The sequence below is a fragment of the Juglans microcarpa x Juglans regia genome, chromosome 2S (genome assembly GCF_004785595.1).
Source record: "Juglans microcarpa x Juglans regia isolate MS1-56 chromosome 2S, Jm3101_v1.0, whole genome shotgun sequence".
Taxonomy (NCBI): Eukaryota; Viridiplantae; Streptophyta; class Magnoliopsida; order Fagales; family Juglandaceae; genus Juglans; species Juglans microcarpa x Juglans regia.
The window spans coordinates 32,765,805-32,788,757 of NC_054597.1; the positions used below are offsets into that span (position 1 = coordinate 32,765,805).

The window sequence follows — 22,953 nt, forward strand, 5'->3', positions numbered from 1 at the left end:
ATCAGTGACCATTAGACAAGGCTAAAGGAAAAGTGAAATGTCCAATGCATGTCTAAAATGCCTAATGCATGATTCAAACCAATGTATACTTTGCCAAAATTAGGTTATAAAAACCCATTTCAAAACAAAGGCATGAATGTTGTCAAAAACCATTTTAAAATGCACAATGCACATGCCCACAAGCACAATTTAACAACCCATTTGGCATTTTTGAGCACTTCAAATGCAACTAAGCCAATGTTGGGTTTTAAACCCAATGGAGGTCCCAATCCTCAATGTCAAACACTATCCCAACACTAGGATAGACATGGAATGAACAAGGGAACAATGCAATGCCAATGAATGATGAAAATGAGAAGCCAAACATCATTGAGGTATTTCACCGAGCACTTGGAGTGCATGCAAACAAAAACCAAATGAAAAACACCTTGGGAGTTCCATGAACCTCCTCAATACAAGAGTGAGAGAATCATTCTCTACACCCAATTCACAAACCAACAAACCATGCCAAATGAAATCTCCATTTCAAAATCCAAAAACAAAATCCCCCAATGCAGCAAACCAATGGAGAAAATAATCAAACCCTAATGTCGAAATTAGGAAAATAAACTCAAATGGAAGAAACTTACCATGACTAAAGAAGGTTTCTTTGGAGGAGTTGAGTGAAAAACACACGGAGAACAAATGGGAGAGGTCGCATGAAGAGGGGAGACGAAACAGCGCAGAGAAGAGAAACGGGTTGGGGAAAAAGAAAGTGACGCGGGGTGTTTTTAAAACACTTTCGCTCGAGCGAAGGACCAAAATTCTCTCTTGGTAATTTCAGTGTGATCCAACAATTAATGAAGTCAATTTTGAAGCTTGAAAATCACATCAAATGTAAAAGAGCATCATATCCTCATAAAACACGCAGGTAATAAAAACAAAGTACCACAAGTAATAAAGGCATACGTGTTAACAAGGTCCTTGCTCAATCAAGGAATTTCAACCGAAAAGTGTGAACGGGGTTGGGCTATACAAGAAACCATAAGTGTTTGGGAAGCTCTTCCAAGATGCAGAAAGTCAAACCTAATGCTGTTAGAACCTGGGTTCTTCTGTTTGATTACCTGTATCAATAACAAGATACTTGTTCCCCCCCCCCCCCCCTCCCCCTTTTTTTTTTATTATTTGCAACATCCCTTTTTCTTTTCAATGATATACAATATCATCTCTTTTTTTTTTTCCTTTGCAGCAGGGAACACTAATGAGGTTGTCTAGCCCGTGGTCAATTCTGTGTGTAGGTAGAGCTTCCTAACACTTTTGATTGCCTCCCCAAAACTCACAGTGATGAAATGTCGATTGACTAAGCAGGGAGTGAAGTGTGTGATGCTAGTCACAAATTACAAAAGATACATGTTTCAAACCTTTGTAACTTATAAAGGTACATGATACAATTTTCAAAAGATATAAGTACCTAGAATCTTCAGAATTGACATCACTAATACTCTTTGTTACATTCATGTGCAAAACATTATTCACGATGGTTGAGAAACACACACACCAATATACAAAGACAAAAATGAAGAAAAACTATACAAGACCTAAACAAGTGTAAAATGCATGAATGAATGCATGACCATCAGTCTATACCATATCTGGTATGCTCCTCCCCTTTCTCATCCACACTTGTCTCACTTTTGGATGATTCACCTTATCAGCCTTCTGGCTAGTAGTCAATTTGTCTAACTTCACATTGATCATCTCATTTTGTTTGGTCAAGATCATGACTTGGCTCCACAAGTTTTGATGCCCTTTTTTTGAGTAGGACTTTTCCATTCTCTTAGGATGGCCCCTAAACTCAAAACAGTTTGGTTGAATGTGACCAATCTTACCACAATTGTGACAAGCGTGGTTTGCCTTATGAATTTCATGTCTCATGGAGAGTGAGACGTACATAGGAGCATTCAAGAACTTCTTACTCTTTTTAGAAGGATAAACAGTCCTACTTTTAGAGAATATAGGAGCATGATCATAATATTTTTTTAACTTGAAGCAATCTGATCTAACATGACCAACCTTCCCACAGTAATGACATATAGGGCTCATGTTGCGAGCTCCTTGTCTCTTGGGAGGTGGGACAAACTTTTGCACATGTCGGGTTTTCTTACCCCTTTTTAAAATTTGTGCTTGGCCATTCTCATTCGATGCAGGAACAAACATTATTTTTCCTTCATTTTTGCAGGGGATTTTTGAAGTTGAAGCCACATCATATCCTATACCTCTCTTGTCACCAAAGGACTTTCTCGGGTCTAGAATTTTGTCAAGCTTTTGTTTCCTAGAAGAAAAGTTTTTCAGTTTATCATTTAACAAAATCAACTCACTTTCCTGCATTTTTATTTTATCCTCGAGTGACACATTCCTCTTTTGCAACTGATCGGTTAGACAAATGGCTTCATTCAATTTACCTTGGAGATTCTCCTTTTCTCTTTTGCAAATATCTATATTCTCAATATGTGCTTTATTGAGTTTCCTCAATTTCACACATTCCTTGTACAACTTCTCATAAATTTCCTCCAACTCATCTTCATCCCCGGATTCACTTCAGAATGTACTCTCATTTTTAGACGTTGATTCACTTCTGTGACTTTGGCCACCAACAGAAGAACTGAATGCCATGTAGTTGAATTTTTTCTTTGGAGAGGGACTCTCTGAAGAGTCACTTGTCTCAGAACCATTATCACTCAAGGAAGCTCCCTTTGCCTTCCCTTTGGCCTTTTTGTAATTAGCACACTCAAGGCGAATGTGTCCAAAACCATGACATTCATGACACTGCATATCAGGTTGAACCTTGTCTTTGGTAGCTCTATTGTATTTCTTAGAGCTCCTTTCCTTGTTTCCTGAATTGGAATTTTTATTGACTCTCTCAAACTTTTTCTTCTTATGGCCCCAGTTCTTTCTATTTCTGGACACAAACATCTTCCTGAATTTTTTAGCATAAAAGGCTACTTCTTTGTCACTCATAGCCAACTCATCGGATGACTCATCAGATGATTCATCGATAGTGTTGAGGGTTATGGACCTATTTTTCTTATGCACAAGAAGAGTATGTTCATAGGTTTGTAAAGAGCCCACCAGCTCTTCAATCCTCATATTGTCCAAATCTTTGCTCTCTTCAATGGCAGTGACTTTGGGACGGAATCTCTCAGGAAGAGATCTGAGAAATTTTCTCACAATTCTATTCTCAGGGATTCTGTCCCCTAAATTAAAACTAGAATTGACAACATGATTGAGTTTGGCATAGAAAGCATCAAATGTTTCATCATCCTTCATTCTAAGTTCTTCAAAACTAGTGGTCAGCATTTGAAGTTTAGAATTCTTTACAGCCTTGGTACTTTCATGGGTGACCTCAAGAATGTCCCAAACTTCTTTGCAATTCTCACACATGGAGATTCGCTTGAACTCCTCCTGGGACACAGCCATGAAAATCGCATTCAGGCCTTTGTTATTCCAACCACACTCATTTAATTCATCCCTAGAGTAGTTATCCACACTTTTGGGGATTTGAACTCCTTCAATAATAGTAACTGGTTCTCTCCATCCATTTGCTATGGAGACCCACACTCGTTCATCCACAGATTTTAGGAATGCTCTCATTCGAACTTTCCAATAAGCGTAGTTGTTTCCATCAAAATATGGTGGTGAAGTGAGAGATTGAGACTTATCCATCAGAACCACTACAGCAAGATCACACTCAGGAATTTAATCTCAGCGGAGTGAACCCGCTCTGATACCAACTGAAAAAGCAGTGATTTTCCCAATCACTACACCTAGAGGGGGGGTGAATAGGGGTAAACCAAATTTGTTGGTCTTTACAAAATTATAAACAAACAAACAGTTAATCAGATAACACAAATAATCAACACAATGATTTTGGTCACGAAGTGGAAACTCATTTGAAGAACGTCTTCAAAATCTAAAACCACTCCGGGTGTAAGCCACCACCTAAAATCTACTATAGAAAAAGTTTATTACAACCAATTTAGAGACTCACAAAACCTTTGTAGTTCCTAAACTTGGCCTGCAACATCATGAGTGACCCACTCGATCTCTACACACATGTAGTGTCGGAACTCCGACCTTTCTATAGCATCCCTCGAGAACCTCTCGATCTTAGCAGCTTCAGAAACCTTCCAGCCAAACAAAACGTCCACTTCAATAGACTTTGAATAAGATTTGATCTTGAGTGTGGTGTGGTGGAGATGTGTTTGTCCAAGAGAGATTCAACAATGTGGAAAAGCTTCTCTCTATGGCTCTTGAGGCAACTAGGGTTTTTGTTCTGATTCTCCACCCCAAAGAACAGAAATAACATGTTCTATTTATAGTCCCAGCAAAACACGGCGCTCAAAATTAGGTTGTCTTGAACATTGGCTCAAGCGAGGTGTCGAGCGAAGGTCGCGCGCACGTTTTCTGAAACCGCTCGAGCGAGACGTCGAGCGCACATCGAGCGAACCTCTCTGGATGAGTTCTGCTCAAGCACCACGTCGAACGCAAATCTAGTGAACCTCTCTGGATGGGTTCTGCTCGAGCGTTATATCGAGCGCACCTTGAGCGAACCTCTCTGGATAAGTTCTGCTCGAGCGCCACGTCGAGCGCACCTTGAGCGAACCACTCTGGATGGGTTCTACTCATGCGTCATGTCGAGCGCACCTTGAGCGAACCTCTCTGGATAGGTTCTGCTCGAGCGCCACGTCGAGCGCACCTTGAGCGAACCACTCTGGATGGGTTATGCTGAGCGCCACGTCGAGCGCACCTTGAGCGAACCTCTCTGGATAGGTTCTGCTCGAGCGCCACGTCGAGCGCACATCGAGCGAATCACTTTGTATGGGTTCCGCTCGAGCGCTGAGTCGAGCCCAAGTCGAGCGAACCTCTCTGGAAGGTCCCGCTCGAGTGCCAGTTGAGCCATGTTTAGCACACTTCAATCTTTTTCATGTTACACTGCTTCAACACTTATTACAACTCAATTTTACACAGGTTTTCATAAGAATATGTCAATTAACTAATTTTTCCCTCAACAAAGTAGTTAATTGTGTTTTTGTGGAGTGATCTAGCTCCTATATATGTCGCATCGCAACGTGTGTTTCCTTATGCCTAATGTAGTCCTCCCCCCGCCAAAAAATAAAATAAACGCGCATGTGTTGCTTATGTTCATAATCTTTCGGAAATAATTATGTTCATGATCTTGTTCCTATATATAAATTCAAATGTTTCTGGTCTCTTCGTCTTTCTCTTCCATCTATTACCATTCCGAGCAAGATAAATCTGGCTAACAACAAGAACGTCGACGTCTTTACGGAAAGTCTGCGATTATAAGTCCAGCAAATCTCCACATACGTACCACAAAGGACAAGAGGTATGTAGCGCAATCTCGAGAAAAAACCTTTTCTTAACTTTCGAAGTGGGGTAGCATGACATGTCATATATATATATATATGGACGGCGGCGGTATCTTAATATGACATATCTTAATTTCATCGCAGTATCTTAATATTCAAGTTAAATCCGGTTTATCACTAAAACTAAGCTATATATATGTGTGCATGTTTGTGTGTATATAGCTTGATCATTTGTACTTTTTTCATTTCTGCGTGGTGGGATTTTGCTAGAAATTTCTGCACGTCGCTTGGAAGTTGCAAAAGATTCCAATAAATTCAAAAAACGTCGCACAAAGAACAGGGTCGATCGTCAGAATCCATCATCAAATAGGGTTTTGAATAGAAGATATGATCTTGGCCAGGGCTCCTTGATGCAAACCCAAATTGATATGGGATATCTAGGTCCAAATTCTATATTGATTGTATTGAAGTACTATTTTAAGAAGATCAATATGTACAAATATGGAAGGAAAAATTTAATATATATATATATTCCTTGGACAAAAGGTCATATTAGTTATTTTCCATCAAATCATATATTTATGCTCATTTTTGCCTTATTAGTAAATATTTGGTTTCAAGTTTTTGAAATGATTCTGATTTTGATTTTGACCAAATTTTTGATAGGATTCTTGTTTATTTATGTGTTTATTTCTTATATAATAATTTAGATTTTTCCATGTTTTGAAAAATCATCATAATTTTGAATTTTGCAGCAATTTAAGTCCGGCTTGTGGGCTTTATAAAATAATTTCAAATTTTACTATTAATCAATATTATTTAGAGTTAATTTCTCTGTATTTTAGGAGAATCTCTTGTCTTCTCTGTGTCAATCATCTGTTAGAACTAGCTTGCAGAATACTCTCTATTATGTCTGGTGTCAGTTGGCATAAAAGTTTCAGCATCTTTCCTGGGGTGATATCTCATCAGTTTCGATGGCTAGTGGTCATGGTCATGGTTGTCGTGGGTAGGTTCTGAACTAGGAAGTCTTGCATCATGATCGTAGCTTTTAGGATGTGATGATTGTGGATTTGCATAGAGAGGTTGCAGAGTTAACCCGGAGTCTAACGGCGTAGAATATCGATGATCATGAGATGGAAGATCTTGATTCCGATTCTGGTTTTGAGAACTTGTATTGCAAGCGTGCTCTATTTTGGAGTACTGTGGTATGGATGAGCGTTATGGGGACCTCAACTTCAGAGTTGATGTACCAGGATTTTCTGGTACTTTTCAAGCTGAATGTTTCATTGATTTATTGGATGAGCGCGAGTGGATTTACTACTCTCAAGGAAAAGGAGTTTAAGGATAGACATTCTTCCATAGGGTGGAACTCAATACCAATCTATGATATCTATCTTGATGAAGATAACCTAGTGGATGAGGTGACTATTTTTATTGAAAACATAGAAAACTTAGAAAAAGAAAATAGTGGTGAAGTTTTGAAGTTTGAACATCATGAAACAACTTTTGAGAAAATGTTGATTTTCTTGGAGTTGAGGATTTTTTTTAAAAATTCTCAAATCCAAAAATTAAGATGTTTAATATTATTTTACTTCAACCCGATCAAATCAATTTTAGTTTTTTCATGATCGTCGAAACGGTACAACAAAAGGAAAGAAAGATTGGTCTAATTGGACATCCAAAATATCGAGACAATAAAGTTTAGAATTCAAGGTTCTCTCCAACCTGGTGAGAATGATGCAAACCCAAATTGATATGGGGTATCTAGGGCTAAATTTTATGTTGATTGTATTGAAATACTATTTTAAGAAGATGAATCTGTACAAAAATGGAAAGAAAAGCTTAATATATTCCTTGGACTAAGGACCATATTAGTTATTTTCCATCAAATCATATATTTATGCTCATTTTTGCCTTATTAGTAATTAATATTTGGTTTCAAGTTTTGGAAGTGATTCTGATTTTGATTTTGGCCAAGTTTTTTGTAGGATGCTTGTTTACTTATGTGTTTATTTCTCATATAATAATTTAGAGTTTTCCATTTTTGAAAAAATATCATAATTTCAAATTTTGTAGCTCTTTAAATTTGACTTGTGGGTTTCATAAAATAATTGCAAATTGTACTATTAATCAATATTATTTAAAGTTGTTTTCTCTGCATTTTGGTAGAATTTTTTTTCTTCTCTATGTTGATCATCTGTTGAAACTAGCCTACAGAATAATTTATATTCTGTCCAACGACGTCACTTTTGCATTAATATAACAAAAAGACTAGCTCTCACGGAATTAACTTCGTGCATGGCTGTAGTACTACTACTACATTGCACTATCGGGAGGGATATGGTAAAAAAAATAGGAAGAAATCATCATTTGTCGTCCTAGCTTCCGTTATTAAAGAGTATAAAACCCCCAATAATCTTGGATTAATACTAAAGTTAATAATTGTGTCGACCTACTGCATATATATTGGTGGCGGCTAATCATTTCTTAATCACATGCAGATCAAGATTCCTCTGCCTTTATAAATTTCTAGCTCTTTGTGTTTCTTTTCCTTGGATAATTTATCGTACTTTCATAATCATGTCTTTAATCTCTCTCGTATCAGAATATATATTTTAAGGAATAAAATTGGTTTTCTTAACCATTAATGTCATGCAAGTGGGTGTGAAAGACCCATATATGCTAAGAATACCCATATATCTTTGGTGGCCTCTGCTAGTGGTACACTCACATGGAAGATGGTTGCTAGCTAGATGTATCCCGGATGTGTTGCAGTGTTCTCGTTGGAATTTACGTAAGGGGATGCATTTTTTGGAAGGATAAATGGCTTGACTCGGGACCTCTTTGTGACCAAATAAATGTGGTGGGGTATCCAGACTTAAGAAAAAAATAAAAATAAATAAAATATCAATCTACTTGATGAGTAGTTGCACTTGATGAGTACAATATAAAGCATTCACATGATCTCTTTAATACGAGTCTCAACTCTCAAGCTGTACCATTGCTCGCCGATCGAGTAATGAAAAGCAGCATTGCCGGCCACATCATGTGTGTGTGCATTGATCACGATCGATCGATGGTAGTCATGCATGCTGCAGGAAATTATATTAATTAATTGCTTTTGGCTATGTATCCACTAATGTTTATAATTAATGTTCCCCATTTAATTAATAATAATTCCTTTGGGCTGCTGCTTCTCGATCTTAGCGGCCCCGTTTTGCCTATTCAGATCGACTGAGAATTAATTAGCGAGCTAGGTATCCATGTTGTCGAACTTCAGGCTAAGCTAGCTAGCTGCTTTTGATCATGTTAATTCAGGCCCACCTTAATTTCGACATCATTTGCGTACGTTATAATTTCTCCGGAAAAAATATATGCTAATTTCTTGAATATGACACGAGTTTTTGTCTTCTTTCTAGCTTCAGAACCAATGCTTTGATTGTTTAATTGCTGTTGGGATGGAACCTAGCTTGCTAATTAGTAAATTTAATTATAAAACATATCATTAATTAATTATCTAGTATATATTTGTCCGAATTAAATAAATATTTATTCAGCAGACAGATCGGTAGATGCATGCTGCATGCATGGTGTTTTCCTTTAATTTAATTTCTTTATGCAAAACTGGCGTATACGTACCTGGCCTCACCCGAACTTACACAATTGAAACCGTTTAATTTACACTAAAATTTAAGGAACTCTTCCCGATATTGCTGCGTTAAAGGTGAGCAATTCTCGCGTTCGTTTTAAGTTACGTTTGACGTTGAAGTAAGTTAAATTGAGATGGTAAAATATTATTAAAATATTATTTTTTAATATTATTATTATTTTAAAATTTAAAAAAATTAATTAATTTATTATATTTTATATTAAAATTTAAAAAAATTATAACGATGAGTTGAAATAATTAATTACGGCTTAATTTAGTTTACTTCTCTAGTACGCCTGTAAAAGTACATACGTCCCAAATGCTTACAAATTAAGGAACTGCTGATCAGAAGGTTCAAGGAAGGAATTAAGCGCGAAAGATCATTATTTTATGAGTGGGTCTACACCGACCGCTGCGGCTCCCGCTGGACCAATTCAAAGGTTCTTTTTTTTTAGGTTTTTTTATCACATCATTTTTAATGATTTTAAATATTTTTAAAAAAGAAAAAAATTTATAATATTATTAAAAAATATTTTTTAATCCCTAAGTTTAAAAAAAAAAAAAAAAAAAAAAAAAAAAGGAGTGGGAGTCCCAAGCGGATCCCTAACTTTTTCTTTATTTTATATTTATAAATAGTAATGAAATAATTTATAAATAATAATAAAATAATACTGAATTATTTATGAATAGTAATAAATTGTTTGTAAATAGTAGCTACTAAATAGCATTTCTAAATCGTAGTGAATTATTTGTAAATAATAGCTATTAAATAATATATATATACCCTCATGATGTTAAAGTTTGAGGCCTTTATCACAAAAAGCATGGATGATGCGCGTGAGATTTTTTTCCCGCAAGAAAAGACGAAGACATGAAAATTCATCAACATATAGAAAGTAGCAAGCCTTAATTTGGCAGCTCGATCGTTCTTTCCCGGAAAATGATGCCACATGTTCCCAATATATATATATATATATATATATATAGCGCTATATATATACATCAAATTCTAATTCCACCGTCCAAGTTGCGCGATCGATCTCTTACGATTATCACATATCACATCTTTCCTTAATTTCTTCATAGAAACAATGGCCATCTTGAGGAGAAACCACCTTTCGAGCAGTATCAATAGTAATACTACTGCAAAAGTGGTGATGGTTTTGTTCTTGATTTTCATGGTCATGCCTGATCTTGGTCAGGCCATTAGGTGGCCGACGGGTGGTGGCAGATATCCAAAATACGTTGTGGACAAGGCTGCCGTCTCGTTTTCGGATCGTACTCCGGTAACACCTTCAGGGCCTAATCCTAGAGAACCCAGCCACCATCACTAACTAGTATAATAATCAGTGCATTGATGCTTCATTAGCTGCATATATGGCGACTATATAATCACTACAAGAAAAGTGAGTATTTGCGATCAAAATACTCATTTTAACTGTAAATAGTCATTTTTTTGAAACTAACTGGCTATAAATAAACAATTTTCTTATAGTGAATATCAATATTGGAGTTGATCTAGCAGCTTGTTGCATGCATGCTTAATTCCTGATCTGCCTAATTAATTTGTTTTTCATTGTGTTGATCACGTACGTATATATAGGAAATTATAGAACATATGATCTCGATCTATTTGATTTCTAGTACTGCATGTCTCTTGTGTTACAGTACTACATTTAACTTTCTGAAGGCTTGATAGCCACGATTATTGTAAACTAGTTAATTTATCAGATATACGGGTGTGTTGTATAATTAAATTAAGCTGATGCATTTATTTATATATATATATATATATATTAATATTTCGATTTTATGCTCTTGATCTTGTTTCATCCTTGAAATATATACTAATATCGATCATAGATTAATTGTGCTTATATATAATCAGAACAATGGTACTTGAGAAATTCGATCGGTGGCAAAATAAAAATAAAATAAAATAAAATGAATTCATATATATATATATATATAATATTATTAAATCACCAAATTAAAAGAGAGAAGATTTTCAAAACGTACAACGCGTTTGTGCCACTACTTTATATATATAGGTGCATCGACCGCCGGGAGGGACTATTCATTTCCGAGAAATTAATGTGTCTATATATATATATATATATATATGTGGCCACCATATATGTTCAAATGTTAGTAATATTTTATACAGTCATAAAATGTATAAACGTCATGTAATATTGTTTAAAATAAAATTTATTATTAAAATATTAATTTTTTTCATATATATCTATAGTTACTCACTTTTTTAAAAAGATTATGTAGATATTTACGTATTTCATAATTATAAATATCATTTTTCATTTTAAATATATATATATATATATAAAATGAGATTCGCTCAGTGACGGTGGCCCCGTATTACCATTACCATGTAATTGCATTGAAATTACGTAGATCTAGGCAATATTACACGCACATGAACCAAATATATTGTCAGAGGCACATCTTTCCAGAATATTTAGCTTGTATTAGAGCACTGGCATTGGATTCATCAAATTCATCTTCAAAATTTGATGAAAAGTACATATTTTTCATATATCTAAAATCTCCTTATCCATAACTCCACATTGGATTAGCCATTGGATTCATCAAAATAATAATATAATATTATTTTTTTAATAATATTATTTTTTATAATAAATTTTATAATTACACTAATATATGTTAATTAATAATTTAATTTGATACTTAAATTATTATTTTTGAATTAATTTTTTTTCTCAACCTAATTATCCAACAAACACATTTTAACAACCATTCTTCTACCCAACAAGTAGATGGTGCCAACCATTCTTCTTTTACCAATTTTTTTAGTTATAACTAATAGTCTCGGATTAAGCTCTATAAATAGATCCATCCTCTCATTACTTCCCACTCATCAAAAACCAATATTTCTTCTTTCATTCCATCAAATACACAATTCTCCAAATTCCCTATGGATCCCTTTGAGAGTATTGATCATATAGAAGATGAAGATTATTTTGATCACGAGGAGTATATGATACAAGCAATGGCCCTACATAGACAACAACATGCAGTCGAGGGAGCATCTGCTTCACGTCGTCGTAATTCTCAACCTCGTATGTTCATCCGACGTAATCCATTGGAAGGTCATGAGCGCCTTTGGAATGATTACTTTGCTGAGCCGTCAATATATCCGCCAAACGTATTTAGGAGGAGGTTTCGAATGCATCGTAATCTTTTTTTACGCATACATTCTGCAGTTGAAGCTCACGATGATTATTTTGTCCAAAAAAGAGACGCCAGTGGGAGACTTGGATTGTCCTCCCTTCAAAAGATAACTGCAGCAATTAGGATGCTTGCATATGGGGTTACGGCAGATCTTATGGACGAGTATGTAAGAATTGGAGAAAGCACCGCACGGTTGAGTATGAAGAAATTTGTAAAGGCGATCGTGTCAATTTTTGGGGGTGAGTACTTGAGGTCTCCAACCAATAGTGATATAACGAGGTTACTAGAAGTCGGACAAAACCGTGGGTTTCCAGGAATGTTGGGTAGCATTGATTGCATGCACTGGAAATGGAAGAACTGTCCTAGTGCTTGGAAAGGTATGTACTCTGGTCATGTAAATGAACCAACTATTATTTTGGAGGCTGTTGCATCTTATGATCTTTGGATATGGCATGCTTTTTTTGGTTTGCCTGGGTCTCATAATGACATCAATGTACTCGATCGATCTTCTGTTTTTGCCACGTTGGCCGAAGGTCATGCTCCTCCGTGCAACTACACAATCAATGGTCACGAATACACAATGGGATATTATCTTGCTGATGGTATATATCCTTCATGGGCAACATTAGTGAAGACAATTCCTGCTCCACATGGAAAAAAGAAAAAACATTTTGCTGCTTGTCAAGAGTCTGCAAGGAAAGATGTTGAGCGAGCCTTCGGAGTACTCCAAGCTAGATTTGCAATTGTGCGTGGACCTGCTAGGTATTTTCAGCCCCGAGTTCTAAAAGACATTATGTACACATGCATTATCTTGCACAATATGATCGTTGAAGATGAGCGTCATCAATATCTCGGGGCTGACCAGTTTATTTACGAATCCAATGATGATACTCCACATGAGCCAATTTCACGCGATAATATACCTGAATTCATGGAGTTCATTGCGCAACATCATCGAATTAGAGATAGAGGCACTCATTCTCAACTCCAAGCTGACCTTATCGAGCATTTATGGAATTTGCATGGCCGCTCATAATTTACGAGTTATGAAGTTTATTGCCGTTGTTTATTGTTTATGATTATTAAATAAGTTTATTAGTTATGATGTGTCGTTGTTTATTATTTTAAAGCTTTTTATTGGAATATTATTTTAAAGCTTTTTGGAATATGAATGTCATTTGGAATATTGCAAATTCATATTCATGCTTAAAAAATATATATAAAAGACAATGCACACATTTTGTGGTTGCATTGTTTATGTTTAATTTTATCATTGTTGCATTGTTTATTTTATCATTTTAAAAATGAATTCTGCATTGTTTATTTGGGTGTTAAAAGCTATTTCTGTGCAAATGAGACATATTGAATTTATCGTTTTTGTTATATCTCATTTACCTGCCTATTTGGGTGTTAAAAGTTGTTTATCTCATTTACCTGCCTACTTGACCATCTTGCCATTGTAATAGAATGACATCTAGAATGTCCATATCAACAAAATAAATTCTCCAAAATCAACAACATCAACTAACATTCAAGTTTGGCTGGCTATCCATATCAACAAAATAAATTCTCCAAAATCAACAACATCAACTAACATTTAAGAGACTGCTGGCTGTCCATATCAACAAAATAAATTCTCTAAAATCAACAAAATAAACTAACATGAGCCAAGAGACTGCTGGCTGTCCATATCAACAAAATAAAGTCTCTAATCCACAACAACATCAACTAACATGAGCCAATTTCAAGTGGCTGTCCAGCCTCAACAAAATAAAGTCTCTAATCCACAAAAACATTAATTAACTGTCCAGTCATCTATTTAATCCAAAACTAACATTCAGTAGTACTAGTGGCTGCCCAGCCACATGTTTTGGATATACATGTGGCTGCCCAGCCACTAAATACTGGAATTTTGGGTTGTAAATGAACCAACAGTTACACACCTCCATGAGGTATGGATGGAGATGTGTCGAATGTACCTTCGGAATTATTTAAAGAGTCCTCATAAATTTTCTTCTGAATATTCAGGAAATAGGCTTGTTGCATGACGGTCATATTAGAAAGATCCTTACTCATGATCTCCGCCTCGAACTTCCTCTTATCAAGTTCTAGTTGTGCACCCTTCACTTCATCAGCCTTCGTCACCCATGCTCTCCTCTCTCCCATGAACAGTCGCCTATCAGCGGTCATTTTTTCTAGCGCACTGTTGAAGTCAACATCACATGCTTCCTGAGCCTTCCGCTTCCTTAAGTTATCTTTCTCAAGTTTTTTGCCTGGAGGCCTCTCAACATTCTCCTCCACAACGTCATCGGGAACTTCAAAAGACTGCTCATTGGCTGGACGTTTATCGGGTGGTTTTCTCCTTGTATTCAGATTGTTCATGTGTTGCTGCCATTTGGGTTGGTGTCTCAATTGACACCAACAATGCTCCACTGTGAAATTCCCCTTCTCTATCTCTTTGTACATTATTTTAGCTTTTTCAATCTGAAAAATTGAAGGAATATTGTCAAAAAAATAAATAATCGATAAAAAAATACATTATTTAAAGGAAAATGGTACATACCTTGTCGTGCTCGGTTGCACCACTTGGGTGCAATGATTCTACTTGCGCTAGAAATGCACAAAACTTGTTTGTGCATTTCTGGATCATGGACCAACGATTGATCAATGACCCTATCGAACGATTTGCAGTATTTGGTTTTTTATACTCGTGATAAAACTCAGAAATTCTGTCCCACATTTGTGTGGATTTTTGATCGGTACCCCGTATGGCATCAATGCTAATGTTGAGCCAACCGGATACAAGTAAGTTATCCTCCTCAACAGTGAAAGATGCACCTCTCTGAACTTTTTTTGGAGGAGGCCTCTTTTCACCGTGAAGAGGAGTTGTTTGGATCATAACACTAGAATATTGCTCATAGGTTGGAGTGCAACCTTCTCCTCCACTTTGTAAGAGAGTGGTGAAGAAGGGATCCTCCTCAGATGGACTGCCCATCCTTTAAGAATCAAACAATAGATACAAGGCAGCACAATAAGCACAAAAAATTAGATACAAGGCAGTACAATAAAAAGATACTACTCAGCACAAGAAAATAAAGCAGTGGAAGCATATTTTAAGAAAATATCAAACCATGTTGCATGTTGGTTTATACACATCATTAACATGAAGAGAGAATGAGTTTATGCTTGAATGAATACATCAAATACACAGAATACACAAAAGAGAGTCACAATTCCACAAAAACATAAATGCTTGACTGCTGCCCAGCCACTGAATACAACTCAAATACACAACTCAAATACTGGAATGCAAGTTCAGAATTAGAGATAGTGGCTGCCCAGCCACTAAATACAACTCAAATACACAACTTGGATACAGAACAAAAAAATTTTAATTAGAGATAGTGGCTGCCCAGCCACTAAATACAACTCAAATACACAACTTGGATACACAACAAAAAAATTTTAATTAGAGATAGTGGTTGCCCAGCCAGTAAATACAACTCAAATACACAACTCCACGAGTATAGGCACACGGACCTCACATTACAAGATGCACTTTATTTTTTACTCAAGTGGATCCGTGTAGATTAAGACTATCCCTAGAGGTTGGCTTTCTTAATTTAAGGGAGTTCTTACTCTCAATCACTTTATTTTTATCCCTAGAGGTTGACTGCCCAGCCACTTTATTTTCAATCATTTTTATTTGTATGTTTCAAAACCCTTTTGCATAACTGCCTATACAAGGCCTCAAATTTTGAAATATAAATGGCTCGGGAGTTCTTACTCTCAATAAAAAACAAGGTGGTTCCAGCTTTTGCAAGAAACAATCAACAACATTGTAGGGCTTGGCAAATAACTATTGAAGTGACTGCCCAACCACTTCAGAACTCAATTACACATGTTTTTTGCAAATGGCCAACGAGGGGACAAGTCTACAACTGACTTAACAGCATTTGAGCCACAAATGTAAATAAGACAACAAAAATCTCCAAATTGAATTTAAAAAAAAAAAACTTTCAAGAACCAATATTGAACAAAAATGGTTATTGGATGCATCTACAGAGGTTTTACATTAGAACCTGTGGGAGACAAAAACAAAGATAAGATTCCTAATATTGAAGCAACATGACCATTGATAGATAAATGTGTGCAAAAGTACACAAACAAATAGATAAGCATGAACAATACCTTGCTATCTGAATCGCCAGTTATAAAGCCATCAGACCCACAGAAAAAAGACTCTGTCTAGGCTTAAAATACACAATCAAAACTTAATGTAATTTGATTTCCTAAAGACTAATAAAACTTCATGGACAGAGAGCTCTAAAACTTAATACACAATCAGCATATATCTTGAATATTAGGCATGGACGGCAGGTATAGAGAGCTCTAAAAGTTCTAGTCATGGACGGCATGGACAGAGAGCTCTAAAATCAGCATATATCTGGGCAAGAACAGAACATTGACAACCCCCCAGAAATGGGGCCGAATCCCCTCCTCCACCATCTAAGCTAACATGAAGATCATATAAATTCATACAAAATCAATTCGGCCCCAAGAAAAAGGTCATATAAAATCATATAAATGATCATGCAAAATTTTTCATACATGCATATATGATTAATATATATATATATATATATATGAGAGAGTGAACTCACGGAGATGGAGAACGTTCGGAGCAAAGGGAGAAAGGATCGGCGACGGTGTGCCTATGGAGGTGATGGAGGTTCTGTTTCACCTGAAACACCTCGTACGCACTTCAACATCTACTTCACGAAGATTCACGGGTCACTTTCTCGGCAAAGTTTTTGATACAAGCTTCGGGAAAAACAGGAGGAAACGGAAGGAAGAAACGGAGAGGAAGAAAGGGAGCGGAAGAAAGAAAGGGAGAGGAAGAATCGAAACGGGAAGTCGATATTTGGGGGTTTCGGGGTGGAGAAGAAAACAGAGAAGAGAGGGAAGACCGAATGGTTTGCCAGATTCGGGAAGAAAGAAAGGGAGAGGAAGAGTCGGAAATGGGTTTGAGGATTTCGGGATTCCGGGGTAGAGGAAGAAGGAAGAGAAAAGGGGGAAGAAAGAACTGGAGATGCGTCGATTCGGGAAGAAAGAAAAGGAGAGGAGAGGAAGAAGGAAATGAGAGGAATCGAAAGGGATTGGGGATTTCGGGGGTAGAGGAAGAATGCAGAATAGAGAGGGAAGAGAAACGGCTTTTGCGTGCGAAATAATTGTTTCGTAATAAAATAACCGGATAGATGTTGAATAGTAGGTCGCCAAGTTTGGTGATAGAAGAGATTTCACTGTAGCTAAAAGTTTAAGATTTAAGGAAAAGGTGAATCCAATGCAGAGTATTTTTCGTTAAATTCTTCAAATTATGGACATTGGACTCATTTGATGAGTCCAATGCCAGTGCTCTTACTATGGAATGACAGTGTATATTTATACACTTTACAAAGAAATCAAATTAGTTACAAGGAAATCAAAAATAACATAAAGTAAACCATATTTTAGAATATTCTGTGAATTACAAAAATCAGAGGGTATTGTACTAATACGCTCCCTTAAGTCCAGTGGGATATTTACAACAATGAGACTCGTTCTAAGACTAACAAATCTATCTGAGACAATTGTTTAGTAAGTACATCAGTTAACTGGTTCTTGGACTGTAAATGTAATTTATGTTTAGCTAGGATTAGATGAGTCTGTATTTAATTTGAATTATGGATGAATAAAATTTTAAATATGACTCTAGGATTGCATCTTATAAGGATGAATATTTATCCGATAAGGATAAGTGTTTGAATTGTAACTCTTATCAAATCTTGTTAATATTATAAGATAAGAGTCTACAAGAGTCATAGGTATGTTTCGAGTCTAAGAGTTAGTTGAAGAGATAAAGATGCAAGTTTTGTTGAAGAAACTGAAACTGATTTGAACTCGATGCAATCCAAAAGAAATGATCCAGTCCAAGATGTTCACAAATTATTAGCAACGTATCTAACTGAGATTTTGCATAAACCTGTCAGCAGAGTTCTTTTCTAAATTAATCACAGCATTGCCTATTTATAGAGGAGTTGACTAAGGGTTTTATATAACATTGGAACAACACATATTCACTAGTATTGAGAGTTTGAAGATCTAGGTAGAACTTCAAAAGATCTTACAAAAGAAAATTCTTGAGATAAGGATTTTCCAAAAAACTCGATTCATGGGATTAAGTGAGAGCATACTCCAAGGAGGAGTTGCCGTATTCGAGTTCAACCACTGGAGATTCTAGTAGAAAAGACAACGATTGGAAAGTGTCAAAAGTTCTGACTACCTACTGCGGTAGAAGATAACCGAGTCGCGTGTCTTGGGTAAACGTGTCTAGTTATAAAGGTTTTATAAATATTTTACTTGTAATACTCTCAATCGATAAAATTGACTTTCCTAAATTTGGTTGCCCCATAGGCTTTTACCTTTGATGAGTTCTTAAAAGAATTTCCCTTCATAACTAAATTATTGTGTTAATACTCTTAATATTGGTTACTAATCCGTGCTAATAGCTTTTATTTAGCATTAGCATGAATCATCAGAGGTACCTGGGTAATTTCAATTGATATCAGAGCATGGTTCACTCGATCTGAGTGTGATCCGTTCCCCTAGAAGATCATGGCATCACTATTATCACCACCAAATTTCGATGGTGATAACTATGCCTACTGGAAGGTAAGAATGAAAACATTTCTAAAGTCACTTGACAAGAAAGTCTGGCTAACCGTGAAGTCAGGATGGACAAAGCCCACAACACCTGTAGAAGAGCGGACCAAAGAACAATTAAGTAGCTATAATTGGAACAATAAAGGTCTAAATGCCATTTTCATGGCAGTCTCTCCTAATAAATTCAAGAGAATTTTCATGTGTGAGACATCCAATGATGCTTGAGATATTTTAGAAACCACACATGAAGAGACCAAAATAGTGAAAATTTTCAAATTACAAATGTTGATATCAAAGTTTGAGGAGATAAAAATGCTAGAAGATGAGACTTTTAATAAATTTTATGCTAAACTAAATGACATTGTTAATTCTAGATACAATCTCGAAGAGAAGGTAGGGAAGGCACAAGTTGTGAGGAAAATTCTGAGATTCCTGCCTAAAAGGTTTGGACCAAAAGTGACTGCTATAGAAGAAAATAAAGATTTAGACACAATTTGGGTAGAAAAACTAGTAGATTCTTTGCAAACTTATGAATCTACTCTTCCACAAAAAAAAAAAAAAAAAAAAATGTTCATTGCACTCAAAAATTACTAAGGAAGAAAATCAGTCTGAGGATGAAGATATGTGGGAGGTGAAAAACATTCCACTATGCAAATTAATAGCTATTCCGTAGAATGAAAAACATAAAATGCATTTATAATAATTTTGCTTAAAATAGATCTACCATTATGAATTTATTAATTTTGTGTAATTTTTTTTTTTTTTATCTATAACTCTTCGATCTAAAAAACAAATTCTTTAAAAATTCTCAAAATTTAATTTCTTTGATTGGCTCAGGAAAAAGGCCGATGTGCATTCATTGATTTTTGCGATATTCATTATTCGTTGAATTATAATAACTCCATATGCTTCATGTAGTGGAATGGATCGCATATTAGGAAGAAGTGTTATTCATTATTCTTTTTATTTATCATTCTCATATATCTTTTAATGTGATATTACTTAAATAATAATAATAATAATAATAATAATAATAAACTATTTATCATTTAGAGAATGTTAGGTAGAAACTTCAAATCAAAAAATTCTATACAAATCATTTGTAAAAAAATGAATGCCATTAATAAAAAATAATTTTTTTTTACACTATAAATAGAATTACTTTTTTATAAGAATTTGAAGCGTATACTTATACAATCATTTCTCTTTTTCCATATCTGGTACTATCCCATCGAGAAAATGGAAACTAAGCGACTGTCGCTTCATTTTCCTCCCTTGTAAAATGTTAAACTGTAGACCAACTTCTGATGGTGTCATACTGTCGTTTCCTCCAAGACCCTGAAAAATAGATTAAAATCCAAAATTAAGTAAGTATAATAATTCATGAGAACAGGAGAAAAAAAAAAAAAAAAAAAACCCCGAAGGGACATGTGGGAGTACAGTGCAAAAAGATTCAGAAAGAACCAGCTTTCTGATCTGACTCATCTAAGGCTGAAACCAATCTCCTTGTCTGGTATGTTTGTGGTAGTCAGGGGAGACTTGTGGGATCTTGAAGCTCAAATCTTAATTTTCAGGTAAAGTCTGTTACTTCAAGCCTGAAACTTTTCGACTCTTGTAAACAATTGCTTTGACTCCTAAAATTTGAGCTTTGAAATGAACTGAACTGCTTTCTGGTTTGGGATCTTTTCAAAGTTCTGCTTATTGGGTAGGCCTAGATACCTTAAAATCTTCTGGTTTCAGTGTCGTATTTGTGATTCAAAGTGAGAAATGAGCTTCACTGGGAACTGATCTGATTTTTTGGAGAGGTAGTTTGAAAGACCTGCTAAATGGTTGGAGATAAGTTTCTAAAATCTGCTGAATTTCAGGGCAGTTTTAATATCCCCGGTTAACAGATGTAGTTCTATCTTTGGATTTTGATATTTTTTTCATTCGGTTAAGTGTTTATGGAGTTTTACCTATATTTGTATTTTTGAGGCCTTCTTGTGTTTAATTGGGTGCACTTGAATTGGGTGGAGTCAGTGGTGGATACAGAAGCGTGCGAGTTCTTGGTTTCATCTGCTTCCGAAAACACGTAATCAGATTGAGTGTCCAGAAGCGCTTGTGCCAGATTGTTGAAGGGTCCAATTGGAATTACGCAGTTTTGCGGCGGGTTGTGAGCTTGAGATCTGGTGGTTCTGCCTTAATATGGATAATGGATACTCCCGAGACCTTAGGCGTGGGGAAGCTGGAGAGCTGAATAAATGTGGGGATGGCAGTTTAAAGGGAGTTGAGAGGAAAGAGGATGTGGAGAAGCTGGTGCTCTAGAAGCTTCCCGCTTCATTTGGTGGGTCGGATGAGGATAATTTTGCAGCAAGTCTAGATGGAGTGTCGGCTGTTGAGATGTTTTACCTCATAGTCTAGATGGAGTGTCGACTGTTGAGATGTTTTACCTCACCTCAATGTATTTTACTTTTTTGGTGTGATTCATCTAATTGTGGACTCGGCGAGTTGTATGCATCTGGTAAATCAATTTGGGCTTCAGATATGCCTAGTTGTTTACATCATTATCAACAGAGGTCATTTCTAGTGAGGTTAGCTGGGTTCCAAACTGTGGTGATTGTGCCTCTGAAATCTGGAGTTGTGGAGCTTGGTTCAATCAAATCAGTTCCAGAAGAACAGAATATTGTCGACATGGTTAAAACTACATTTGGGGAATCTAATTATGTACATTCAAAGGTATTTCCAAAGATTTTTGGACATGAACTTAGTCTGGGTGGTACAAAATCATGCTCACTCAATATTAATTTTTCTCCTAAGGTTGAAGACGGAGCTGGTTTTATTTCAAAAACTTTCAAAGTACAAGCAATAGGTACCAATCATGTTTATGGAAATTCCTCTAATGGATGTCAAGGTGATGATAATGAGGAAAAACGGTTTCCACAGTTGAACCAGATGGCTGTTAGGGCTTTTAATCCCCAAACGATAGATTCTAGTTTGGAGATGTCTAGGGATGAATCATCATCTCAGCCTGATGAGCGGAAACCCAGAAAGCAAGGGAGAAAGCCTGCCAAAGGGAGAGAAGAACCATTGAATCATGTGGAAGCAGAGAGGCAGAGGCGCGAGAAGCTTAATCAGAGATTCTATGCATTAAGAGTTGTTGTCCCGAATATATCTAAGATGGACAAGGCATCTTTGCTTGGTGATGCTATTACATATATCACTGATCTCCAGATGAAGATCCAGGTTTGGGAAACTGAAAAGCTGGAACAAAATAAGCATAAAAAGCTCCCAGCACCAGTGTTTGATTTTTAGGACAGACAAGACGATTCAGTTGTGAGGATAAGCTGCCCATTGGATGCTCTCCCAATTTCTGGAGTCATCAAAGCATTTAGGGACTATGACAATGTTTCAATGGACAATGACAAGGTTATTCATACGTTCTCCATTCAAACTCAAGGTGGTTGTGTTCAGTTGAAGGAGGAGCTGATGGCCGCCCTTTCCAAGTGATCTAACCAGAAAGTTTGTGCTCAGGTGACTCAATGCATCTCCTTGAAGAAAAATGGAATCTGATGTTGACAAGTTCATGATTCGTAATCTAACTTCACAGACAGCTGAATGATCTTGTTCTGTAAATCCATGGAGAGAGTTATTCATCTTGTGAGCTGTGTTTTAAATTGCATTAAGGCCACGAATCGGGAACTTATCAAAAAAAAAAAAAAAAAAAAAGCCATGAATCGGGTAGGTTGTGGGTGTAGGCTGCAGTTTGCTTTAAAATAGTAATTTTAAACTGACTATTATAGTTCAGCTAAAGATAGCAACTATTAACAAAATTTGGGCTATAAAAGAGATGCATGATCAGCCCAAAGCATGCTCTTGTAGAAGTTTTGTTACTTGTCCAAAACATTTATTTATCTTCTTCTTCTACCTCGGTGCATTACTTTCCATGATTTCAGGTCTATTTCGCAGCAGCTGAACAAGTATTTCAGGTCTACATCGTAGGAAACGAACCAAAAATAGTTGCTTCTGATCACTGATTTATTACTT

The 22,953-nt window shown here is 36.0% G+C and overlaps 2 protein-coding genes, 1 long non-coding RNA gene and 1 pseudogene across 3 annotated transcripts; 2 read left to right on the forward strand and 2 right to left on the reverse strand.

The window, feature by feature from the left end:
* Positions 1-4,466: 4,466 nt before the first annotated feature.
* Positions 4,467-5,005, reverse strand: LOC121252519. The gene is made up of 3 exons (XR_005938230.1): positions 4,902-5,005; positions 4,539-4,590; positions 4,467-4,486 (listed from the first exon to the last, which is right to left on the reverse strand). It is a non-coding gene; the product is annotated as an uncharacterized LOC121252519 (long non-coding RNA).
* Positions 5,006-11,897: 6,892 nt separating this feature from the next.
* On the forward strand, positions 11,898-13,390 carry LOC121252518. The gene is made up of 2 exons (XM_041152212.1): positions 11,898-12,794; positions 12,942-13,390. The coding sequence occupies exons 1-2, from the start codon at positions 11,972-11,974 to the stop codon at positions 13,262-13,264; spliced, it is 1,146 nt and encodes a 381-aa protein (XP_041008146.1). The 5' UTR covers positions 11,898-11,971; the 3' UTR covers positions 13,265-13,390.
* A 773-nt stretch (positions 13,391-14,163) lies between these two features.
* LOC121253580 (glutathione S-transferase T3-like) lies at positions 14,164-15,223 on the reverse strand. Its single transcript, XM_041153578.1, has 2 exons — positions 14,792-15,223; positions 14,164-14,712 (listed from the first exon to the last, which is right to left on the reverse strand). The coding sequence occupies exons 1-2, from the start codon at positions 15,221-15,223 to the stop codon at positions 14,164-14,166; spliced, it is 981 nt and encodes a 326-aa protein (XP_041009512.1).
* Positions 15,224-20,358: 5,135 nt separating this feature from the next.
* LOC121253581 lies at positions 20,359-22,562 on the forward strand (annotated as a pseudogene).
* Positions 22,563-22,953: the final 391 nt, after the last annotated feature.